The sequence below is a fragment of the Pseudophryne corroboree genome, chromosome 2 (genome assembly GCF_028390025.1).
Source record: "Pseudophryne corroboree isolate aPseCor3 chromosome 2, aPseCor3.hap2, whole genome shotgun sequence".
Classification (NCBI taxonomy): Eukaryota; Metazoa; Chordata; class Amphibia; order Anura; family Myobatrachidae; genus Pseudophryne; species Pseudophryne corroboree.
The window spans coordinates 394,691,805-394,716,957 of NC_086445.1; the positions used below are offsets into that span (position 1 = coordinate 394,691,805).

General features: G+C 48.4%; 1 protein-coding gene across 4 annotated transcripts in view; it reads left to right on the top strand.

Annotated features, from left to right (window-relative positions):
- The window catches only part of VWA3B (von Willebrand factor A domain containing 3B), a 340,688-nt gene that overhangs the window by 189,381 nt on the left and 126,154 nt on the right, over positions 1-25,153 (top strand). For all 4 annotated transcript variants that reach the window (XM_063953326.1, XM_063953327.1, XM_063953324.1 and 1 more), the window contains exons 20-21: positions 9,953-10,071; positions 24,562-24,612. In XM_063953326.1, the coding sequence (XP_063809396.1) occupies positions 9,953-10,071; positions 24,562-24,612 (170 nt within the window). The remainder of the gene's footprint in view (positions 1-9,952; positions 10,072-24,561; positions 24,613-25,153) is intronic.

A 25,153-nucleotide genomic window follows, 5' to 3' on the forward strand; every position in this document is an offset into this window, starting at 1 on the left:
TACAGCAGTGTTTTTAAACCTGTCCTCCATTCCTCTGAAAACATGCTTGTATGTTTCCAGATATCCTCACTAGTAAAATAGGTAGTACAGGTAAAATAATGAGAAACACTTATTTTGCATTAGAAAGGTTGGGAGGTACCATATGTGGGTGGGTCAGATATTAGTTTACACAGCATACAGTATACTCTTGTGTACAGGTGTGTGTATAGTAATATACAGAGGTGGCCTGCTGGCATTAGCAGAACAACACTGACACTGTATGTGAAACGTGATTGCATTTGAAATACAGCGGTAACCAGTGCTTGCACTTGTAGTTGGGGTGGGGGCATTACAAAATTGTGATGCAAGTAGAGTAGATGACATCCACAAACCACTGCCAATATGGACCATGTCAATTTTTTCCCATTACAATTTTTGGTGCCAGTTGGATCGGGCCTAAGACGGATCCTGAAAAATACTGGACTACAGAATTAATCATCTTTATAATTGTATGTTGTTAGATACCTATTTTCATTTGCACTTTGTATTAGTTAATTAGTACAGGTCACTCAGTAATATAAATACTTTGTACCTCCAGACTCCACTTACTGAACTAATTAAACAACGTCATAGAGACTGAACTGAATGGAAAAAAGGTCTATAGAGAATTAAACGGTGTGCATGTTGATATTTGTATATAGCAATAATATTCCTCTCACAGGTATATAACCAAATTAATTTGCATAGCCTAATAAGTCATGGCTTAAGACATACGCACTCTTTATTTTATGTTTTTTATGTTTTCTGTCTTTACTTGTAGTAATTTAATAATGTGCAGAACATCATCTCATAATTTAACTTACACAATGTGTTATTGATAGATATTTATTACCACCTCTCCTGGAACTTGTGAATTGATTGTACAGTAAATACAAGTTGTCGTTTTTTTGTTTTTTTTTAATCCGTCATCAGTGATGTTTAAAGAAAATGATGTATGTCATTTTGGTACTCCCCTAATAAGGGCAATTCCAAAGTAACGGATGTAACTCTCAGATACAAATGTTTGTTATAAACATCTGGATTACTTCAAATTTAAAATGCACATAAAGACGTAAATTTTTCCACAATTGTAGCTACCACTGGTGAATAAAAATATGAAGTATGAGCAAGCCTCACAATTGTTGTCTGCTGTAAATAAATACATTGTTTAAATGTAACGGATGTAACAGGGGTGTGTGGATCATTAGATCGACAGTGCCTAGGTCGACAATGTTTAGGTCGACCACTATAGGTCGACAGTCACTAGGTCAACAGGGTTTGAGGGTCGACAGGGTTTCTAGGTCGACATGTGCTAGGTTGACAGGTCAAAAGGTCGACAAGTTTTTTTGGGTTATTTTGGTGTAGTTTTCTTCGTAGAGTGACCAGGAACCCCATTTAGTGCACCGTGTCCCCTCGTTCCAATCGTAGTCCACGTGGATCGTTAAGTATGAAAAAGTTCAACAAAAGACATTTTTAAAAAAAAACTCATGTCGACCTTTTGACCTGTCAACCTAGCATATGTCGACCTAGAAACCCTGTCGACCTTCCAACCCTGTCGACCTAGTGACTGTCGACCTATAGTGGTCGACCTAAACATTGTCTACCTAGACAGTGTCGATCTTCAGACTGGATCCCTTAACAGGGATAGGACATGGTAATTTCTGACATCAAATAATAGGATTTTGGTACTTACCGATAAATCCTTTTCTCCTAGTCCGTAGAGGATGCTGGGGACTCCAAAAGGACCATGGGGTATAGACGGGATCCGCAGGAGCTTGGGCACACTGAAAAGACTTAATCTGGGTGTGAACTGGCTGCTCCCTATATGCCCCTCCTCCAGACCTCAGTTATAGGAACTGTGCCCAGGAGAGACGGACATTTAGAGGAAAGATTTTTGTTTAAACTAAGGGCTACCAACATACCAGCCCACACCACAAACATACCGTACAACCAGAGTAACATTAAACCAGATAACAGTATGAATTAACAACAGCAACAAGCTGAAACAAGAAATACACAACCCGTGTATAAACTAATTTAACTAGCAAGAAAACACTATAAGTAACAGTCCGCACTGGGATGGGCGCCCAGCATCCTCTACGGACTAGGAGAAAAGGATTTATCGGTAAGTACCAAAATCCTATTTTCTCTTACGTCCTAGAGGATGCTGGGGACTCCAAAAGGACCATGGAGTTTATACCAAAGCTCCAGAACGGGCGGGAGAGTGCGGACGACTCTGCAGCACCGACTGAGCAAATGCAAGGTCCTCATCAGCCAGGGTATCAAACTTATAGAACTTAGCAAAAGTGTTTGAACCCGACCAAGTAGCTGCTCGGCAAAGCTGTAACGCCGAGACGCCTCGGGCAGCCGCCCAAGATGAGCCCACTTTTCTGGTAGAATGGGCTTTTACTGACTTCGGCACCGGTAGTCCGGCCGAAGAATGAGCCTGCTGAATCGTACTACAAATCCAGCGTGCAATAGTCTGTTTTGAAGCAGGATGACCAATTTTGTTGGAAGCATACAAGACAAAAAGCGCCTCAGTTTTTCTGGCAACAGCTGTCCTAGTGACGTAGATCTTCAACGCTCTTACAACATCCAGAGATTTTGGAATCGCCACAGCCTCTGTAGCCACCGGGACCACAATAGGTTGGTTAATGTGAAATGAAGAAACCACCTTCGGCAGAAATTGTTGACGAGTCCTCAATTCCGCCCTATCCGAATGAAAAATCAAGTACGGGCTCTTATGAGATAAGGCCGCCAACTCTGACACCCGCCTGGCAGACGCCAGCGCCAACAGCATAACTACCTTCCAAGTGAGAAATTTCAATTCAACCTTACGCAAAGGTTCAAACCAGGAAGACATGAGAAACCGTAAGACCACATCCAGCTCCCATGGAGCTACAGGAGGCACAAACGGAGGATTGATATGCATTACTCCTTTCACAAAAGTCTGAACCTCTGGGAGGACAGCTAATTCTTTTTGAAAGAAAATAGACAAAGCCGAAATCTGCACTTTGATGGAACCTAATTTCAGGCCTGCGCCTACTCCTGCCTGTAAAAAGTGGAGAAAGCGCCCCAAGTGAAAATCTTCCGCAGGAGCCATTTTAGACTCACACCAGGAAACATACTTTCTCCAAATACGGTGAGAATGTTTCGCCGTAACCTCCTTCCTAGCCTTAATGAGAGTTGGAATGACCTCCCTGGGGATACCCTTACGAGCTAAGATCTGGCGCTCAACCTCCATGCCGTCAAACGCAGCCGCGGTAAGTCTGGAAACACGCATGGACCCTGCAACAACAGGTCCTCTCTTAGAGGAAGCGGCCAAGGATCTTCCACCAGTAATTCCTGAAGATCCGGGTACCAGGCCCTTCTTGGCCAATCTGGAACGACGAGAATCGCCTGAACCCTTGCTCGTCGAATGATCCCCAGTACCTTTGGAATGAGAGGAAGTGGAGGGAACACATACACCGACTGGAACACCCACGGAGACACCAGGGCGTCCACTGCACTGGCTTGGGGGTCCCTTGACCTGGAACAATACCTCGGGAGCTTCTTGTTGAGACAAGACTCCATCATGTCGATCAACGGAATTCTCCAACGTTTTGTCACCTCTGCAAATACCTCTTGGTGAAGAGCCCACTCTCCCGGATGGAGATCGTGTCTGCTGAGGAAATCTGCTTCTCAGTTGTCCACTCCCGGTAGGAAGACTGCTGACAGGGCGCTCACGTGTTGTTCCGCCCAGCGAAGGATTCTTGTGGCCTCCGCCATTGCCGCTCTGCTCCTTGTTCCGCCTTGACGGTTTATATGTGCCACCGCTGTGATGTTGTCTGACTGTACCAGGACCGGTCGACCCTGAAGAAGGCTTCTTGCTTGCAGCAGGCCATTGTAGATGGCTCTTAACTCGAGAACATTTATGTGGAGACAAGCTTCCTGGAGCGACCATTTCCCCTGGAAGTTCCTTCCTTGGGTGACTGCGCCCCAGCCCCGGAGACTTGCATCTGTTGTCAGAAGTACCCAATCCTGGATATCGAACCGGCGTCCCCCTAGGAGGTGAGGACTTTGTAGCCACCACAGGAGAGAAATTCTGGCTCTGGGAGATAGACTTATCTTCCGGTGCATGTGCAGGTGAGACCCGGACCATTTGCTCAGCAAGTCCCACTGAAACACCCGGGCATGAAACCTGCCAAATGGAATGGCTTCATATGCCGCAACCATTTTCCCCAGAACCCGAGTACAGTGATGGATCGACACACTCGTCGGCCTCAGAAGTTCCCTGATCATCGTCTGCAGTACCAGAGTTTTTTCTTCTGGAAGAAATACTTTCTGTAAATCCGTGTCCAGAATCATGCCCAGAAAAGGCAGCCGAGTGGTCGGAATCAATTGAGATTTTGGCAAATTGAGTACCCAACCGTGCTGTCGCAGAACCGACAGTGACAAATTTACACTTCTCAGCAACCGTTCCTTGGACCTCGCCTTTATCAGGAGATCGTCCAAGTACGGGATAATTGTAACCCCTTGTTTACGAAGGAAAACCATCATTTCCGCCATGACTTTGGGCTTTCCGCGGCTCCGAGGATTTTCACCAAACGGCAACGTCTGAAATTGGTAATGAGAATCCTGTATCGCAAACCTGAGGAAGGCCTGATGTGAAGGACATATCGGGACATGTAAGTAGGCATCCTTTATGTCGACTGACGCCATAAAATCCCCCCCATTCCAGGCTGGCAATTACCACTCGAAGAGATTCCATCTTGAACTTGAAAGCTTTCAAGTATGGATTGAGGGATTTTAGATTTAGAATTGGTCTGACCAAACCGTCCGGTTTTGGCACAACAAAGAGGCTCGAGTAGAACCCCTCCCCCCGTTGGGACAAGGGAACGGGAACAATGACCCTCTGTAGACACAATTTTTGTATCGCCGCCAGCACCACCTCCCTGTCCGGAAGAGCTACTGGTAACGCCGAAATGAAGAACCGGTGAGGGGGTATCTCCCGAAACTCCAGCTTGTATCCCTGAGACACAATCTCTAGGACCCAAGGATCCAGGTCTGATTGAATCCAGACCTGACTGAATATTTGTAGACTGCCCCCACCGGTCCGGACTCCCCCAGGGAAGCCCCAGCATCATGCGGTGGACTTGGTAGAAGCAGGGGAGGACTTTTGGTCCTGGGCGCCTGACACTGCAGGTGGTTTCCTTCCCCTTCCACTACCTTTTGAAGCGAGGAAGGACGAACCTTTTCCACGCCTGTATTTATTGTGACGAAAGGATTGCATCTGCTGATGTGGTGCCTTTTTCTGTTGTGTGGGAACATAAGGAAGAAAAGAGGACTTACCCGCAGTCGCGGTCGAGACCAGGTCAGCCAAGCCGTCCCCAAACAAGACAGTACCTTTGAAGGGTAACGCTTCCATAGCCCTCTTGGAGTCGGCATCAGCATTCCATTGATGGATCCACAACGCCCTCCTGGCTGATATCGACATGGCATTGGCTCTTGATCCCAAGAGACAGACATCCCTCGCTGCAGCCTTCAGGTAATCTGCAGCGTCCTTGATATAACCAAGGGTCAAAAGAACATTATCTTTATCAAGGGTATCCATATCATTAGCTAAATTCTCAGCCCATTTAGCAATAGCACTACTCACCCATACCGACGCCACAGCAGGTCTGAGCAATGCACCCGAATTAGCGAAAATGGACTTCAGAGACGTCTCCAGCTTGCGATCCGCCGGATCTTTGAGAGCTGCCGTGTCAGGAGACGGAAGCGCCACTTTCTTAGACAAGCGAGATAGAGCTTTGTCAACATTTGGAGACGCCTCCCATTTTTCCCTGTCATCAGAGGGGAACGGATATGCCATGTAAATCCTATTGGGAATCTGCCACCTCTTATCCGGCGACTCCCAAGCCTTTTCACAAAGAGTATTCTTTTCATGAGAGGGGGGAAACTTCACCTCAGGTTTTTTTTCCCTTAAACAAGTAAATCCTTGTTTCCTGTACCGCAGGTTCATCAGAAATGTGTAAAACATCTTTTATAGCCACAATCATGTACTGAATACTCTTAACTAATCGTGGATGTAAAGCAGCCTCAGTGAAATCGACCTCGGAATCAGAGTCCGTGTCGGTATCCGTATCTACCACTTGAGTAAATGGCCGCTTTTGCGACCCAGATGGGGTCTGTACCTGAGACAAAGCCTCTTCCATGGACTTTTTCCACACCTGTGTCTGTGACTCAGACTTATCCAACCTCTTTGATAAAGAAGCTACATTCGAATTTATTGTACTGAGCAATGCGAGTAAATCAGGTGTCGGCTGCGTCTAGCCCCGCATCCGCTCCCCCAATAACCACCTCTGGTGAATAACATTCAGCCTCAGACATGCCGACACGTAGTGCCGACACGTAGTACCGACACACAGATACACACAGAACGTCCCAGCTAGGTGACAGGCCCACAATGAAGCCCAGATAGAGGACACAGAGGGAGTATGCCAGCTCACACCCCAGCGCCCATATATCCCGACAAAAGATATATGTACCCAGTGCTGCTTAATTTATAATGACTAGGTGATTCATCGCGCCCTACGGGCGCTCTTCACACCGTCGGTTGGGGCTACGCCCCGTTAACCCCTGCACGCCTTTGAACATACACAGGCCAGTAGATAGGTGGTCAAGAGGTGCTGCGGGTGGGGAAGGGGAGGGTGTGGTAGGTCCGCGAATGGGGGAAGGCAGAGGCGGATTAAGACCATGGGGGGCCCGGGGTGCTTTAGACAGTGGGGTCCCTGTTGAAGAGAGGGGTGGGGGGTGCACCTATTAACGGGGCCTAATGCCCACCATGCGCCATCGGGCCGGGAGGGTTCGACTATAAATGGCCACGGGCCGAGAGGGCCCGACTACATACCCACAGGCCGGGAGGGCCTGACTGTACCTACGGGCCTAGTGCCCGATCCCTGACGGTCTAGGGAGGAAAGGGGGGGTGAGTGAGAAACCACCTCACTGAGGCCTCACCTGGTCCGGGTATCTTCCATCAGGAGCACGGCGTCTTCCGGCCTTTTCAGCGGGCACCGGAGCTCTTTTCCCTCCATCCGGCTGTTCACCGCTCTTCAGCGCGGCCTCCCTCTTCGGCTCTCGCTCAGTGTCTTCTGCGCTCTTCCGCGCGGTCGTCTTCTTCGGCTCCCGCCCGGCATCGGACGTCAGATGGCGTGGCCAGGGCCAATGACCCGGCGAGACAATCTGATTGGCCGGCGCCCCGCGAGCCATGATTTACTCGCGGACGGCGCCGGAAAAGAACTCCCTCCACCAGCGCTTCAGATTGGCTGGCAAAACGGCGCCAAGTTTGAAGCGCCGCTGCCCGTCGCCACTTCCAGTCTGGTGCAGGGAAACACCTGGTCCCTGCACCGGAGCTCTGATGTGCCCTGGAACACAGGTCACATCTCTACAGCACTACAGATCGGATCGGAAGAGAGATCCGATCTGTGGTGTGGCAGGGGGCCCTTTTGGAAAGGGGGGCCCGGGGATACGTATCCCCGGGACCCCCCCTTAATCTGGCTCTAGGGAAGGTGTGGGTTGGGGAGGGGGCCGGAGGTGCTGTGGTTAGAGGAGTGGCAGCTGCGGGGGTCCGGATGCGCTGCGGCAGGGGAGGGGTGTGATGCGGGTGTGGGTGATACGGATGGGGGAGGGGGTGGGAGGGACGTGGGTGTTGGAGGGACGTGTGTGGGGGGTGGATGTGGTGGATGTGGTGGATGCTGTGGGTGGGAGGGGGGGCGTATGTGGTGGATGCTGTGGTTGTCGCGGGTGGGAGAGGGCTGGGTGGGGTGGAGCATGGGGGGGAGAGGTGGGTATGGGGGGGGGGGGTGTAGGGGTGCTGCGGGTGGGGGAGGGGTGTGGGTGCTACGGGTGGGGGAGGGGTGTGTGCCACGGGTGGGGGACGGATGTCGTGGATGCTGCGGGTGGGGGAGGGGCTGGTGGGGTGTGGGTGTAGTGAGGAGGAGAGGTGGGTATGGGGGGAGGTGGTGGGGGAGGGGGGGTGCTACGGTTTGGGGAGGGAGTGCAGCGGGAAGGAGGGGGGAGTACCGCGGGTGGGGGGCGGATGTGGTGGATGCTGTGGGTTCGGCGGGTGGGGTGGATAAGGGGGTGCCGCGGGTGGGGTGGAGGGTGCGTGGGTGTAGGGGAGGGGAGATGGGTGTAGGGGGGGTGCTGCGGGTGGGGGAGAGAGAGGGTGGGTTTTTTGGGTTGTGGGGGATGGATGTGGTGGGTGCCACGGGTGGGGGAGGGGAAGGGGGGGTTCTGCGGGTGAGGGAGGGGCGGGGGGGTGCGGGTGGTGGAGGGGCGTGTGCCGCGGATGTGGGGGATGCTGTGGGTGCCGCGGGTGGGGGAGGGGTGGGGGGTGCATCGGGTGGGGACGGGAGTGCAGTGGTTGGGGGAGAGGGGTGTGCCGCGGGTGGGGTGGATGCTGTGGCTACCGAGGGTGCGGGGTGCGGCGGGCCATGTGGTGCGGGTGGGACGGGGGCGCGAGCCGTGTTCCGCGGGTGGGGGGCTGATGTGTTGGATGCTGTGGGTGGAAGGAGGGCCGTGCGCCGCTGTTGTGTCGCTGATGTGGTGGATGCTGTGGGTGAGGGGCGGTGGGGGGCAGGGGGGGGGGAAGAAGTGGGTATGGGGGTGGTGCGGCAGGTGGGGGAGGGGACGGGAGTGCAGTGGTTGGGTGAGGGGTGTGTGCCGCGGGTGGGGTGGATGCTGTGGGTACCACGGGTGGGAGGGTGCGGGGTGCCGCGGGTGGGCGGGGTGCCGCGGGTGGGCGCGGGCCGTGTGCCGCGGGTGGGGGGCTGATGTGTTGGATGCTGTGGGTGGAAGGAGGGCCATGCGCCGCGTGTGGGAGGAGGGCCGTGCGGCGCGGGTGGGGTGCCGCGTGTGGGAGGAGGGCCGTACGGCGCGGCGCGGGTGGGGTGGAGGGTGCGTGGGTGTAGGGGGGGGGGCTGCGGGTGGGGGGGAGAGAGGGTTGGTTTTTTGGGTTGTGGGTGCTACGGGTGGGGGATGGATGTGGTGGGTGCCACGGGTGGGGGAGGGGTAGGGGGGGTTCTGCGGGTGGGGGAGGGGCGGGGGGTGCTACAGGAGGGGACGGGAGTGCTGCTGGTGTTGGAGGGGAGTGCGGGGGGGGGTGGAGAAGTGGTATGGGGGTGGTGCCGCAGGTGGGGGAGGGGTGGGGGGTGCAGCAGGTGGGGGAGGGGACGGGAGTGCAGTGGTTGGGTGAGGGGTGTGCGCCGCGGGTGGGAGGAGGGCCGTGCGGCGCGGGTGGGATGCGGTGTGCGGCGCGGGTGGGAGGAGGGCCGTGCGGCGCAGGTGGGATGCGGTGTGTGCCGCGGGTGAAAGGAGGGCCGTGCGCCGCGGGTGGGGTGAATGCTGTGGGAGGGGGGGCCTCCGGACTGTGCGGTGACGGCGAGTCCGGCTTACAGTCCCCGCTCCCCGGCTGCAGGATCACCAGGGTACGTACAGGGAGTGTACGGGGAGGAGAGAGACAGGGCACTGGGCGGAGACGGGGCGGGGATGGGCGGACCGAGGGAGGGGACTGTTCCTGCCCTGCATGCAGCCACTGTGACTCCGCCCAGCGTTACGGGCACAGTGTCACAGACTAAGGCAAATATATAGGAGATAAGAAGCACCACACTGCGGCCCCCCCCCCCCCTTCTGAATATCTCCCCGTTACTTGTGAGAGGAATGTGGAGGTCCCGGCAGCGTCTCCTTCAGCCGCGTGTTGAAGGAGAAGATGGCGCCTGTGAGCCGCGGGACGAAGCTCCGCCCCCTTAGAAAAAACTCCTTGCTATATACTAAATAAAAATGTTTTTAAGATGATAAAAAGGAAGGCATTGTTGGTATCCTCCATTTTGCAAGTACATCTTTGTATACAGTGTGAATGAATATATGTTATAATTGTCCATGATAATTGTTTCAGGTGTTCCCCTTGGCTCATGTAAGTGGAAACAGGAAATTTATCACATTAATTAATCCCAAAGCTGTGAATCTTACAGACTACAAAGAGAAGCTTGAGCAAGCAATTAAGTCGTATGAAAGGTACATTTTACATTCAATGTATGATATTTACTAGACAATGCAACTCTGTTTTTGCTGCTGTCCTCACAAAAACTGCTGTCCTAGTTCTTAATCTATTCTTTTTAGAACGCAGATGAGCACACCTTGTGAATTAACATATTTCTGTACTGATAACCTGAAAAATGGAGGATTAAATGTTTTTTGTTTTTGTTTTGTTCATTTGTCTTTAATTTAGAGATGAGCGCCGGAAATTTTTCGGGTTTTGTGTTTTGGTTTTGGGTTCGGTTCCGCGGCCGTGTTTTGGCAAAACCTCACCGAATTTTTTTTGTCGGATTCGGGTGTGTTTTGGATTCGGGTGTTTTTTTTAAAAAACCCTAAAAAACAGCTTAAATCATAGAATTTGGGGGTAATTTTGATCCCAAAGTATTATTAACCTCAAAAAACATAATTTACACTCATTTTCAGCCTATTCTGAACACATCACACCTCACAATATTATTTTTAGTCCTAAAATTTGCACCGAGGTCGCTGTGTGAGTAAGATAAGCGACCCTAGTGGCCGACACAAATACCGGGTCCATCTAGGAGTGGCACTGCAGTGTCACGCAGGATGGCCCTTCCAAAAAACCCTCCCCAAACAGCACATGACGCAAAGAAAAAAAGAGGCGCAATGAGGTAGCTGACTGTGTGAGTAAGATTAGCGACCCTAGTGGCCGACACAAACACCGGGCACATCTAGGAGTGGCACTGCAGTGTCACGCAGGATGTCCCTTCCAAAAAACCCTCCCCAAACAGCACATGACGCAAAGAAAAAAAGAGGCGCAATGAGGTAGCTGTGTGAGTAAGATTAGCGACCCTAGTGGCCGACACAAACACCGGGCCCATCTAGGAGTGGCACTGCAGTGTCACGCAGGATGTCCCTTCCAAAAAACCCTCCCCAATCAGCACATGATGCAAAGAAAAAGAAAAGAAAAAAGAGGTGCAAGATGGAATTATCCTTGGGCCCTCCCACCCACCCTTATGTTGTATAAACAAAACAGGACATGCACACTTTAACCAACCCATCATTTCAGTGACAGGGTCTGCCACACGACTGTGACTGATATGACGGGTTGGTTTGGACCCCCCCCAAAAAAGAAGCAATTAATCTCTCCTTGCACAAACTGGCTCTACAGAGGCAAGATGTCCACCTCATCTTCACCCTCCGATATATCACCGTGTACATCCCCCTCCTCACAGATTATCAATTCGTCCCCACTGGAATCCACCATCTCAGCTCCCTGTGTACTTTGTGGAGGCAATTGCTGCTGGTCAATGTCTCCGCGGAGGAATTGATTATAATTCATTTTAATGAACATCATCTTCTCCACATTTTCTGGATGTAACCTCGTACGCCGATTGCTGACAAGGTGAGCGGCGGCACTAAACACTCTTTCGGAGTACACACTTGTGGGAGGGCAACTTAGGTAGAATAAAGCCAGTTTGTGCAAGGGCCTCCAAATTGCCTCTTTTTCCTGCCAGTATAAGTACGGACTGTGTGACGTGCCTACTTGGATGCGGTCACTCATATAATCCTCCACCATTCTATCAATGTTGAGAGAATCATATGCAGTGACAGTAGACGACATGTCCGTAATCGTTGTCAGGTCCTTCAGTCCGGACCAGATGTCAGCATCAGCAGTCGCTCCAGACTGCCCTGCATCACCGCCAGCGGGTGGGCTCGGAATTCTGAGCCTTTTCCTCGCACCCCCAGTTGCGGGAGAATGTGAAGGAGGAGATGTTGACAGGTCGCGTTCCGCTTGACTTGACAATTTTGTCACCAGCAGGTCTTTCAACCCCAGCAGACCTGTGTCTGCCGGAAAGAGAGATCCAAGGTAGGCTTTAAATCTAGGATCGAGCACGGTGGCCAAAATGTAGTGCTCTGATTTCAACAGATTGACCACCCGTGAATCCTTGTTAAGCGAATTAAGGGCTGCATCCACAAGTCCCACATGCCTAGCGGAATCGCTCCGTGTTAGCTCCTTCTTCAATGCCTCCAGCTTCTTCTGCAAAAGCCTGATGAGGGGAATGACCTGACTCAGGCTGGCAGTGTCTGAACTGACTTCACGTGTGGCAAGTTCAAAGGGCATCAGAACCTTGCACAACGTTGAAATCATTCTCCACTGCACTTGAGACAGGTGCATTCCATCTCCTATATCGTGCTCAATTGTATAGGCTTGAATGGCCTTTTGCTGCTCCTCCAACCTCTGAAGCATATAGAGGGTTGAATTCCACCTCGTTACCACTTCTTGCTTCAGATGATGGCAGGGCAGGTTCAGTAGTTTTTGGTGGTGCTCCAGTCTTCTGTACGTGGTGCCTGTACGCCGAAAGTGTCCCGCAATTTTTCTGGCCACCGACAGCATCTCTTGCACGCCCCTGTCGTTTTTTAAAAAATTCTGCACCACCAAATTCAAGGTATGTGCAAAACATGGGACGTGCTGGAATTTGCCCATATTTAATGCACACACAATATTGCTGGCGTTGTCCGATGCCACAAATCCACAGGAGAGTCCAATTGGGGTAAGCCATTCCGCGATGATCTTCCTCAGTTGCCGTAAGAGGTTTTCAGCTGTGTGCGTATTCTGGAAAGCGGTGATACAAAGCGTAGCCTGCCTAGGAAAGAGTTGGCGTTTGCGAGATGCTGCTACTGGTGCCGCCGCTGCTGTTCTTGCGGCGGGAGTCCATACATCTACCCAGTGGGCTGTCACAGTCATATAGTCCTGACCCTGCCCTGCTCCACTTGTCCACATGTCCGTGGTTAAGTGGACATTGGGTACAACTGCATTTTTTAGGAGACTGGTGAGTCTTTTTCTGACGTCCGTGTACATTCTCGGTATCGCCTGCCTAGAGAAGTGGAACCTAGATGGTATTTGGTAACGGGGGCACACTGCCTCAATAAATTGTCTAGTTCCCTGTGAACTAACGGCGGATACCGGACGCACGTCTAACACCAACATAGTTGTCAAGGACTCAGTTATCCGCTTTGCAGTAGGATGACTGCTGTGATATTTCATCTTCCTCGCAAAGGACTGTTGAACAGTCAATTGCTTACTGGAAGTAGTACAAGTGGGCTTACGACTTCCCCTCTGGGATGACCATCGACTCCCAGCGGCAACAACAGCAGCGCCAGCAGCAGTAGGCGTTACACGCAAGGATGCATCGGAGGAATCCCAGGCAGGAGAGGACTCGTCAGACTTGCCAGTGACATGGCCTGCAGGACTATTGGCATTCCTGGGGAAGGAGGAAATTGACACTGAGGGAGTTGGTGGGGTGGTTTGCGTGAGCTTGGTTACAAGAGGAAGGGATTTACTGGTCAGTGGACTGCTTCCGCTGTCACCCAAAGTTTTTGAACTTGTCACTGACTTATTATGAATGCGCTGCAGGTGACGTATAAGGGAGGATGTTCCGAGGTGGTTAACGTCCTTACCCCTACTTATTACAGCTTGACAAAGGGAACACACGGCTTGACACCTGTTGTCCGCATTTCTGGTGAAATACCTCCACACCGAAGAGCTGATTTTTTTGGTATTTTCACCTGGCATGTCAACGGCCATATTCCTCCCACGGACAACAGGTGTCTCCCCGGGTGCCTGACTTAAACAAACCACCTCACCATCAGAATCCTCCTGGTCAATTTCCTCCCCAGCGCCAGCAACACCCATATCCTCCTCATCCTGGTGTACTTCAACACTGACATCTTCAATCTGACTATCAGGAACTGGACTGCGGGTGCTCCTTCCAGCACTTGCAGGGGGCATGCAAATAGTGGAAGGCGCATGCTCTTCACGTCCAGTGTTGGGAAGGTCAGGCATCGCAAACGACACAATTGGACTCTCCTTGTGGATTTGGGATTTCAAAGAACGCACAGTTCTTTGCGGTGCTTTTGCCAGCTTGAGTCTTTTCAGTTTTCTAGCGAGAGGCTGAGTGCTTCCATCCTCATGTGAAGCTGAACCACTAGCCATGAACATAGGCCAGGGCCTCAGCCGTTCCTTGCCACTCCGTGTGGTAAATGGCATATTGGCAAGTTTACGCTTCTCCTCCGACAATTTTATTTTAGGTTTTGGAGTCCTTTTTTTTCTGATATTTGGTGTTTTGGATTTGACATGCTCTGTACTATGACATTGGGCATCGGCCTTGGCAGACGACGTTGCTGGCATTTCATCGTCTCGGCCATGACTAGTGGCAGCAGCTTCAGCACGAGGTGGAAGTGGATCTTGATCTTTCCCTAATTTTGGAACCTCAACTTTTTTGTTCTCCATATTTTATAGGCAGAACTAAAAGGCACCTCAGGTAAACAATGGAGATGGATGGATTGGATACTAGTATACAATTATGGACGGACTGCCACGGTTAGGTGGTATAAAAAAACCACGGTTAGGTGGTATATATTATAATAATAATACAATTATGGATGGACGGACTGCCTGCCGACTGCCGACACAGAGGTAGCCACAGCCGTGAACTACCGCACTGTACACTGGTTGATAAAGAGATAGTAGTATACTCGTAACAACTAGTATGACACTATGACGACGGTATAAAGAATGAAAAAAAAACCACGGTTAGGTGGTATATATTATAATAATAATACAATTATGGATGGACGGACTGCCTGCCGACTGCCGACACAGAGGTAGCCACAGCCGTGAACTACCGCACTGTACACTGGTTGATAAAGAGATAGTAGTATACTCGTAACAACTAGTATGACACTATGACGACGGTATAAAGAATGCAAAAAAAACCACGGTTAGGTGGTATATATTATAATAATAATACAATTATGGATGGACGGACTGCCTGCCGACTGCCGACACAGAGGTAGCCACAGCCGTGAACTACCGCACTGTACACTGGTTGATAAAGAGATAGTAGTATACTCGTAACAACTAGTATGACACTATGACGACGGTATAAAGAATGAAAAAAAAACCACGGTTAGGTGGTATATATTATAATAATAATACAATTATGGATGGACGGACTGCCTGCCGACTGCCGACACAGAGGTAGCCACAGCCGTGAACTACCGCACTGTACACTGGTTGATAAAGAGATAGTAGTATACTCGTAACAATTAGGATGACACTATGACGGTATAAAGAATGAAAAAAAAACCACGGTTAGGTGGTAGGTATATAATAATAAATAATACAATTCTGGTCGGACGGACTGCCTGCCGTGTGCCGACACAGAGGTAGCCACAGCCGTGAACTACCGCACTGTACACTGGTTGATAAAGAGATAGTAGTATACTCGTAACAATTAGGATGACACTATGACGGTATAAAGAATGAAAAAAAAACCACGGTTAGGTGGTAGGTATATAATAATAAATAATACAATTCTGGTCGGACGGACTGCCTGCCGTGTGCCGACACAGAGGTAGCCACAGCCGTGAACTACCGCACTGTACACTGGTTGATAAAGAGATAGTAGTATACTCGTAACAATTAGGATGACACTATGACGGTATAAAGAATGAAAAAAAAACCACGGTTAGGTGGTAGGTATATAATAATAAATAATACAATTCTGGTCGGACGGACTGCCTGCCGTGTGCCGACACAGAGGTAGCCACAGCCGTGAACTACCGCACTGTACACTGGTTGATAAAGAGATAGTAGTATACTCGTAACAATTAGGATGACACTATGACGGTATAAAGAATGAAAAAAAAACCACGGTTAGGTGGTAGGTATATAATAATAAATAATACAATTCTGGTCGGACGGACTGCCTGCCGTGTGCCGACACAGAGGTAGCCACAGCCGTGAACTACCGCACTGTACACTGGTTGATAAAGAGATAGTAGTATACTCGTAACAATTAGGATGACACTATGACGGTATAAAGAATGAAAAAAAAACCACGGTTAGGTGGTAGGTATATAATAATAAATAATACAATTCTGGTCGGACGGACTGCCTGCCGTGTGCCGACACAGAGGTAGCCACAGCCGTGAACTACCGCACTGTACTGTGTCTGCTGCTAATATAGACTGGTTGATATTTAAAGAGATATTAGTAGTATACAACAATACTATACTGGTGGTCAGGCACTGGTCACCACTCCTGCAGCAAAAGTGTGCACTGTTAATTAATATAATTGTACTCCTGGCTCCTGCTAACAACCTGCAGTGCTCCCCAGTCTCCCCCACAATTAATTATAAGCTTTTAATTTATACATTGATGACTGTGCAGCACACTGGGCTGAGCTGAGTGCACACAGACTGAGTCACACTGTGTGACTGACTGTGCTGTGTATCGTTTTTTTTTTCAGGCAGAGAACGGATATAGCAGAGAGAAGTGAACGGATATATTATATTAAATAAAAGTTAACTAGCAACTGCACTGGTCACTGACTGTGGTAAACTAACTCTGTCTGCGACTCTGCACAATCTCTCTCTATCTAATCTATCTATCTCTATTCTAATGGAGAGGACGCCAGACACGTCCTCTCCCTATCAATCTCAATGCACGAGTGAAAATGGCGGCGACGCGCGGCTCCTTATATAGAATCCGAGTCTCGCGATAGAATCCGAGCCTCGCGAGAATCCGACAGCGTCATGATGACGTTCGGGCGCGCTCGGGTTAACCGAGCAAGGCGGGAAGATCCGAGTCGCTCGGACCCGTGGAAAAAAAAGTGAAGTTCGTGCGGGTTCGGATTCAAAGAAACCGAACCCGCTCATCTCTACTTTAATTTTGATCTTTTATAAATTGTACTATCTGAATACGCGTGCTTCGCTACGGAATTTAAAGAATAATGTCAATCTTAGTCAGGCTGCACCTCTGGGCTTCCTCGGATTGATGCTGTCAAATGCTGGTGCTGAAAAGAATAATCCGCCTCCTTCTCAGCCCCGTCCCGCCTCTGATGCTGCCCTACTCAGTGCTGTAAATGCTGGGATGACAGGCCAAGCTCAGCCCGCTGTATGTTAAATATGTTAGGTTTGTAGGCTGACTCTATGTCAAAGGGCCCTAGGTCTCCTTGCTTAGCTTCAAAACTAACGTATGTCTCTGCCCCCACCCGTGTGTGCCTGTGCCCTTACCCGTGTGTGCATCTGCCCTTACCCGTAGGTTCCTCTGCTCCTACTCATTTGCCTATGCCCCTTCCTGTTGTGCCTCTGCCCCTACCCATGTGTGCCTCTACTCTATCCTTACCCGTGTGTGCCTCGGACCCTACCCGTGGGTGCCTGTGCCCCTACCCGTGTGTGCCTCTGTCCTTACCTGTGGGTGCCTCTGCCCCTACCAGTGTGTGCCTCTGTCCTTACCTGTGGGTGCCTCTGCCCTTACACGTGTGTGCCTCTGCCCCTACCCATGTGTGCCTCTGCCCTTACACGTGGGTGCCTCTGCCCCTACCTATGTGTGCCTCTGTGTAAATTGCTCCCGGTATTCCAGAGTTTTACCCCCACAGTATTTTTTTCTAGATTGTAAGTCATATGTGTACCAAGTTTGGTGTAAATTGCTCCGGGCATTCCAGAGTTATTCTGGAACATACATACGTCTGATTTTATATATATATATATATATATATATATATATATATATATATATATATATATATATATAAAAATATGATCGACGTTAAAAAAAAAAAATGTTTGACTCCCCATTTAAACTTCCGACATCCACTGAAAGTCATAACACTCCTTCCCTATTTCCCCTTTGGGGACCAGATACCTCCACCACGATTCCCAATCCCACCTTTGCACTATTCCTATTGCCCACCCAGTTCCCCATCTCCCATGAGTTCGCATTCTGATATGAACTTTCCCTGTGATTTAATTGTTTGCATATTGTTAAGTTTATGCTTGTGTATTAGACTTCATTTGTTTCCTAATCCATTCTTGCTTCTCGTGTCCTGTATTCATGCGAGATAAAAAATTATGGAAAACAAATACATTTAAAAATAGTATTTTATTTAGTGCAGGGCATGATAAATCCCAGGGGCCAGGGCTGCCTGGCTGCCAGATTATGCAGGGATGGAGGAAGCAGATCATGGGCGTGCCTGTATTGTGGCAGCCATTTCATGCACAGGACTGCATGTGTATTGAGTGTCCATCCCTGCCTGCGCTGACTGCTTTGCCTGTCCGTCCAGGTCTGCTGTCTCCAAACTTAGGCTGCATAGAGCTCTCCAATAAGAGGGTTTATGCGTGGCCAGGATTTGCGGCTTCAAAGGGGGTAGTGATGTGACCACATGGTGGGGGGTGGGGGGATTTTTTGTGGTGGGGGACGGCTCCTACACTTTCATCCTGGCTTCTAGATTTTAGAAACATTTGTCAAACCCTGATTTAGTGGCAGCACTTCTTTTCCTCCTAATTACAATGTTTCTATGATATGACTAATAATGTGGGGATGCTTAGCATCGGAAATGCAATGAATATGGTATTATTTCAGTGTTATTTGTATAAATATATTGTGCTAACAGTGGCTGGTTCTGGGTTGTCAAAAAGAGCAAGTAACTTTGGGGCAGATTTATTAAGCCTGGTGAAGTGATAAAGTGGAAGGTGATGAAGTCCCAGCCAATCAGCCCCTAACTGCCATGTCACAGGCTGGGTTTGAAAAATGACAGGAGCTGACTGGCTGGTGCGTTATCACCTTCCATTTTATCACTTCACCATGCTTAATAAATCTGCACCTTTGTATCTTTATCAAACCATATTGGACTACAAGGGGTGCATATACAATCGGTTTTATTTTTTGGCATGCAGGGTAAATACTGGCCATTTTTGCATGGACAGTTTTATTTTTGCACTGCCATGCAAAGTGCAAAATGCATTCGAACTTGCACAACTCAGAATCAGTCTCATGGTGGCAATAGGGTATACATTGAAAGGCTGCACTTAGGTGTAATGTTAGGAAATAAATGAAAGTATTTATTGTTTTGACCATTTATGATAATGTTTATTAAAATTTGATAATGTTAAAATAAGTAAAATATTATTTCCATAAGCAATAGAAATATGACCTTTAATCAGATGCAGTAGATTATTGGGTAGGATCTATGAAGTAAGGTGTGTTGTTGACGTGATGTAAAGTAAGGCCCTTCATCACAAAAAAAAATTCTAACAATGAAATGCACAAATATACTGGCCAATTGTCCGTAGATTTATTTTGACTGCAAATACCGATGTGTCCTAATAGATCTAGCCAGGACTGGTACCAGGCCTACTAGCACCCTGAACAAGAAATATTGAATATATATATATATATATATATATGTATTATCACACCCACCTCTCACAGTAGTGCTCCTTACACATAATGTACCTAGTATAGTGTCAGATACACATAATTCCCCCAGTATAGTGCCAGTTACACATAATGTGCCCAGTATAGTGCCAGATACACATAATGTGCCCAGTATAGTGCCAGATACATGTAATGCCCCTGTATAGTGGCAGATACACATACTGACCCTAGTATAGTGCCAGGTACACATAATGTCCCCAGTAGTGCCAGGTACACATAATGCCCCCCAGTATAGTGCCAAGTACACATAATGCCCTCAGTATAGTGCCAGGTACACATAATTCCCCCACTTTAGTGCCAGGTACATATAATGCCTCCAGTATACAGCCAGGTACACATAATGCCTCCAGTATACAGTTGGAAGAAAAAGTATGTGAACCCTTTGGAATTTCCTGGATTTGGGCATAAATTGGTCATAAAATGTGTTCTGATCTTCATCTAAGTCACAACATTAGACAAACACAATGCTGAATCTAATACCACACAAACAATTATATGTTCTCATGTTTTTATTGAACACACATGTAAACAAACATTCACAGTGCAGGGTGGACAAAGTATGTGAACCCCAAGGCTAATGACTTCTCCAAGAGCTAATTTGAGTCAGGAGTCAGTCAACCTGGAGTCCAATCAATGAGATGAGATTGGAGGTGTTAGTTATAGCTGCCCTGCCCTATAAAAAACAAACACCAGTTTTGAGTTTGCAATTCTCAAGAAGCATTGCCAGATGTGAACCATGCCTCGCAGAAAAGAGCTCTCAGAAGACCTACGATTAAGAATTGTTGACTTGCATAAAGCTGGAAAGGGTTACAAAAGTATCTCTAAAAGCCTTGATGTTCATCAGTCCACGGTAAGACAAATTGTCTATAAATGGAGAAAGTTCAGCACTGTTGCTACTCTCCCTAGGAGTGGGCATCCTGTAAAGATAACTGCAAGAGCACAGCGCAGAATGCTCAATGAGGTGAATAAGAATCCTAGAATGTCAGCTAAAGACTTAGAGAAATCTCTGGAACATGCTAACATCTCTGTTGACGAATCTACCATACGTAAAACACTGAACAAGAATGGAGTTCATGGGAGGATACCACGGAGGAAGCCACTGCTGTCCAAAAAAAAAACATTGCTGCACGTTTGAAGTTTGCAAAAGAGCATCTGAATGTTCCACAGCACTACTGGCAAATATTCTGTGGACAGATGAAACCAAAGTTGAGTTGTTTGGAAGGAACACACAATACTGTGTGTGGAGAAAAAAGGCACAGTACACCAACATCAAAACCTCATCCCAACTGTGAAGTATGGTGGAGGAGGCATCATGATTTGGGGCTGATTTGCTGCCTCGGGGCCTGGACAGATTGCTATCATCAACGGAAAAATTAATTCCCAAGTTTATCAAGACATTTTGCAGGAGAACTTAAGGCCATCTGTCCACCAATTGAAGCTCAACAGAAGATGGGTGATGCAACAGAACAACGACCCAAAGCACAGAAGTAGATCAACAACAGAATGGCTTCAACAGAAGAAAATACGCCTTCTGGAGTGGCCGAGTCCTGACCTCAACCCGATTGAGATGCTGTAGCATGACCTCAAAAGAGCGATTCACACCAGACAACCCAAGAATATTACTGAACTGAAACAGTTTTGTAAAGTGGAATGGTCCAAAATTCCCCCTGACCATTGTGCAGGTCTGATATGCAACTATAGGAAACGTTTGGTTGAGGTTATTGCTGCCAAAGGAGGGTCAGTTGTTAAATCCAAGGGTTCACATACTTTGTCCACCCTGCACCGTGAATGTTTACATGGTGTGTTCAATAAAAACATGAGAACATATAATTGTTTGTGTGGTATTAGTTTCAGCAGACTGTGTTTGTCTATTGTGACTTAGATGAAGAGCAGAACACATTTTATGACCAATTTATGCACAAATCCAGGAAATTCCAAAGGGTCTACGTACTTTTTCTTGCAACTGTAGTGCCAGATACCCATAATGCCCCGAGTATAGTGCCAGTTACACATAACGTTCCAGTATAGTGCCAGATACACATAATGCCCCAGTATAGTACCAAATACACATAATGCCCCCAGTATAGTGCCAGGTACACACAATGCCCCCAGTATAGTGCCAGGTACACATAATGCCCCCAGTATAGTGCCATGTACACATAATGCCCTCAGTATAGTGCCAAATACACATAATGCCCCCAGTATAGTGCTAGGTACACATAATGCCCCCACTTTAGTGCCAGATACACATAATGCCCCCAGTAGTGGCAGGTACACATAATGCCTCCAGTATAGTGCCAGGTACACATAATGCCCCCAGTATAGTGCCAGATACATATATTGCCCCCAAAAGCTGGTCTTGGCTGGTCTCTGCTGCTTGCTGCTGCAGGGCTTAGCTCTGCTGCTGCTGGCCTCCGTGTCCGAGGGGACGAGAGCGCAGTGCGCATCTCTCCTGTCCCTCAGTAAGTCCAGTCTCTGACGGAGAGCTGCGGCATCGAAAATTTGGGCCAGTTTGTGAGCCAATCAGGAGCCGCCACTGCCAGTTCACATGCTCTGATTGGCTAACGGCCGGCTCCACATTTTAAACTTTCCGTGCGGCCGCTTCAATCGAATGTGCCTGGAGCGGACCCTCCATCTAGCCTCAATATGCCACACAGCGTGAGTGAGCCACCAGGTCCCATGCATCTCCACTAGCATTGGGTGTCTTTTTCTTGTCGAAAATGCATCTTAGGTGCAACACAATGCGACTAGGAAGTATCAAGAGACTGCTGATTAATTTGATATGTTACACTTATCTGTGTGCAGCTGAGTCTGTTTACAAAGCACAACAGAAATGCTACATTGTAACCAGGGGCGTAAGTTATTATCAGACGCCCGGAGGCAAAAAAGTTTATATTGCCCCCCTCGTCCCAGTCCAGGTATACACACAGCAACATATACACACATACACGCACTCACATATATACAAATACACACCCAACCACATATACACACACACATTATACCACATAGATACACACACACAGCCACATGTATACACACACACAGCCACATATCTACATGCCCACTGTTACGTTCTTGGTGCTCTGAACAAAGAGGTATTGCGTAGAAAGTCCAGAGCACAAGAACGTGACGCTGAAATAATGGCAAGGTGTAATTATAACCCCTAGCAGCCTACCTCCGTTGTTTCACCCGCGTGGTCAGTTTACGCCTGCGAGACTATGGTTTCTTGGGCCCACGGCAGCCGCGTTTGAAGGGCGGATTATGTCTGCCCAACTCCGATGCCCCCAGGTCTTAATGTGAGACAAGGCGTAAACCGAGACGGGATGATAACAAGGGGACCTCTAACTAAACCAAACAGAGAGCTAGGGGCTACAAAGAGACCTAAAACTAAACGTATATGCGGCACAGCCGCCAGGATAAACAACAAAGGAAATGCTGTCCACACGCCGACACAATACTGTTGTGTACCGGCGGTGACAGCATATGCAGAACCCTCTGCTAAATACCAGTAACAAATATAACTAAAGAATACAGCGGCCTAGGCCGACGGACGCGGCAAAGCCGCTACTCACGAAACTGGTACAAATACTGGCAAACGGACAGGAACCCCCAATGTAGCAGACACAGGCTCTCAGAACCGGAGGACAGGCAGAATCCCAAACAACAGACCGGTGGACACCAAGAAGCCACAGGACTTCTGGACAGGAACGCTTCACGGCAGAACACTGGATCAGACACTGGAACAAGGCTGGAAGCAGCTAGACAGAAGCTGCTAGACAGAAGCTCAGAAACTCAGGAACTGGCAGGAACTATCACCGGCCTCTGTGTATTGCACTGAGCCAGAATATAACAGAGAGCCCTAATTAATTATGTCGTGCAGCTGCCCTGTTGCACGACTCCAAACTGACAAGATGCAATTAACAGACAGGTGAGGCCAAACACATGGAAACAGGCTGCAATTACACAGACTCACCACCGGCAGCAAACAAGAGTCTTCTAAACCAGAGCAAAAGGAAATCCTGGCCTGCAAGAGAACTATAAACATAAAATATATAAACGGAAAACAGGAATGAAGCACTACCTGTGATTCATAACAGTACCCTCTCCTTAAGGGTGGGCTCCGAACACCCCATGACACCCACGGGGAACAGAAACAGAAGTATAACATAAAATACATAACCAAAATGCAAAACAGGAATGAGCCACAGCCGTGGCTCATAACACTCACAGCCTCATACACGTCTATACAAATAAATACATACATACATACATACATACATACATACATACATACATACACATACAGTCATATTGACACACACTGTCCTCACCCTGACACTTTCCTCCATCAGTTACCCCTTCTCACCTGCCTCAGTGTCAGCATGCAGGAGCTGGGCAGCAGCGTTGTGGGGCAGGAGTTGAAGCCAGGCAGCTGTGCTGGGGTGCAGGAGCCGGGCAGCTGCACTGTAGGGCGGGAGCCGGCCAGCCTTGATGTCATCAGGCTGAAGCCGGAGCTGGGTATCTGCGCTATCAGGGGGGCGGGAGCTGACGAGACGCAGTATCATCATCTGGGAGCTGGGCAGCCGCACTTCTCAGGGGGCAGGAGCTGGGGTGTCATTTGGGAGACTGGAGATGCAGCCGGACACCCACACTTTCTGAGGCAATGGAGAAGGTGCCCCCTTCATTGATGGATCCCGGCGGCATCCGACTCCATTGCCTCCCAGACTTCCACCACTGATTGTAACACTTTGTTTACAGATTCAGAGACTGAGCCGCACACAAATATACAAGTGTCATGTATCAAATTAATTAGCACAGTCTCCTGGCATTTCCTAAGATGCATTATCAGCAAAAAGGCACCCAATGCTAGCAGAAGACATGGCGCGCCAAGAGGGGCTGTTTGCCACGAATGCAACAGTGATGTATGAGGACACATCTGTAGCATCAGGACAATTGGGCACATTCTAAATGGTTTAAAAATGTTTGTCTCCCAAGTGGCCTAGAAATAATTAAGAAGGTTGATGAGAGATGCTGTTTTCTCATCCCTTTTATGTTGATGATAATTTCATGGCTACAATATGAGATGTAGCTTGATGCTGTGGTGAATTTGGAATGCAAATCACTTTAGCTATCATTTGAACTGTATCATCTATTTACTGAATTCATATTATGCTAATCAACTTCAATGTGCTTAATCCACCTTTTGTGTCCTTCACTAGGCGCCTTAATCTAGTTGTGTGGAGGGCTTTATCACAGGAAGAAAGAGACAAGTAAGTTACTACTTCACGTGCAAGCACTTGCTAGACTGGGATACAGGAAACGTTGCTATAAAAATGATGCTTATAGATTACACTTCAGTTCATCAGCAATTTAATTTCAAATCACTCGCCAGTCTTGGTAACATGAATTATGTCTGTATAGTAATAGCTTGCAGTCTGTTCATAACTTGCAGGAAACTAGAAATAGAGGTTTAAGTTGGTGACAGACAAGTGGTCTGTCCTCTAAGGGCTAGTTTCCACCAGACAGTCTGAGGCTCAAAGAGAGCTTAACCGAGGAGAGATTGCAGCATTGATTATTGTAAAGGAATTGGCAAGCAAATCTTTAATCTTGAAGTAAGAAGTGCACTACCAAGAGCTAGGGTTATTCTCTTTTTTTATAACATTTTACTTTACCAGTGCTGATCATTAAAGCTATCTACATACCAATCTGGAATACTTGGTGGAGGCTTAGGTTTTCCACCCAAACCTGTATGTCTATGTAATATGTACCTCAGTTTTAATAATGACCATAAGTTAAAAAGCTTACTAAAAG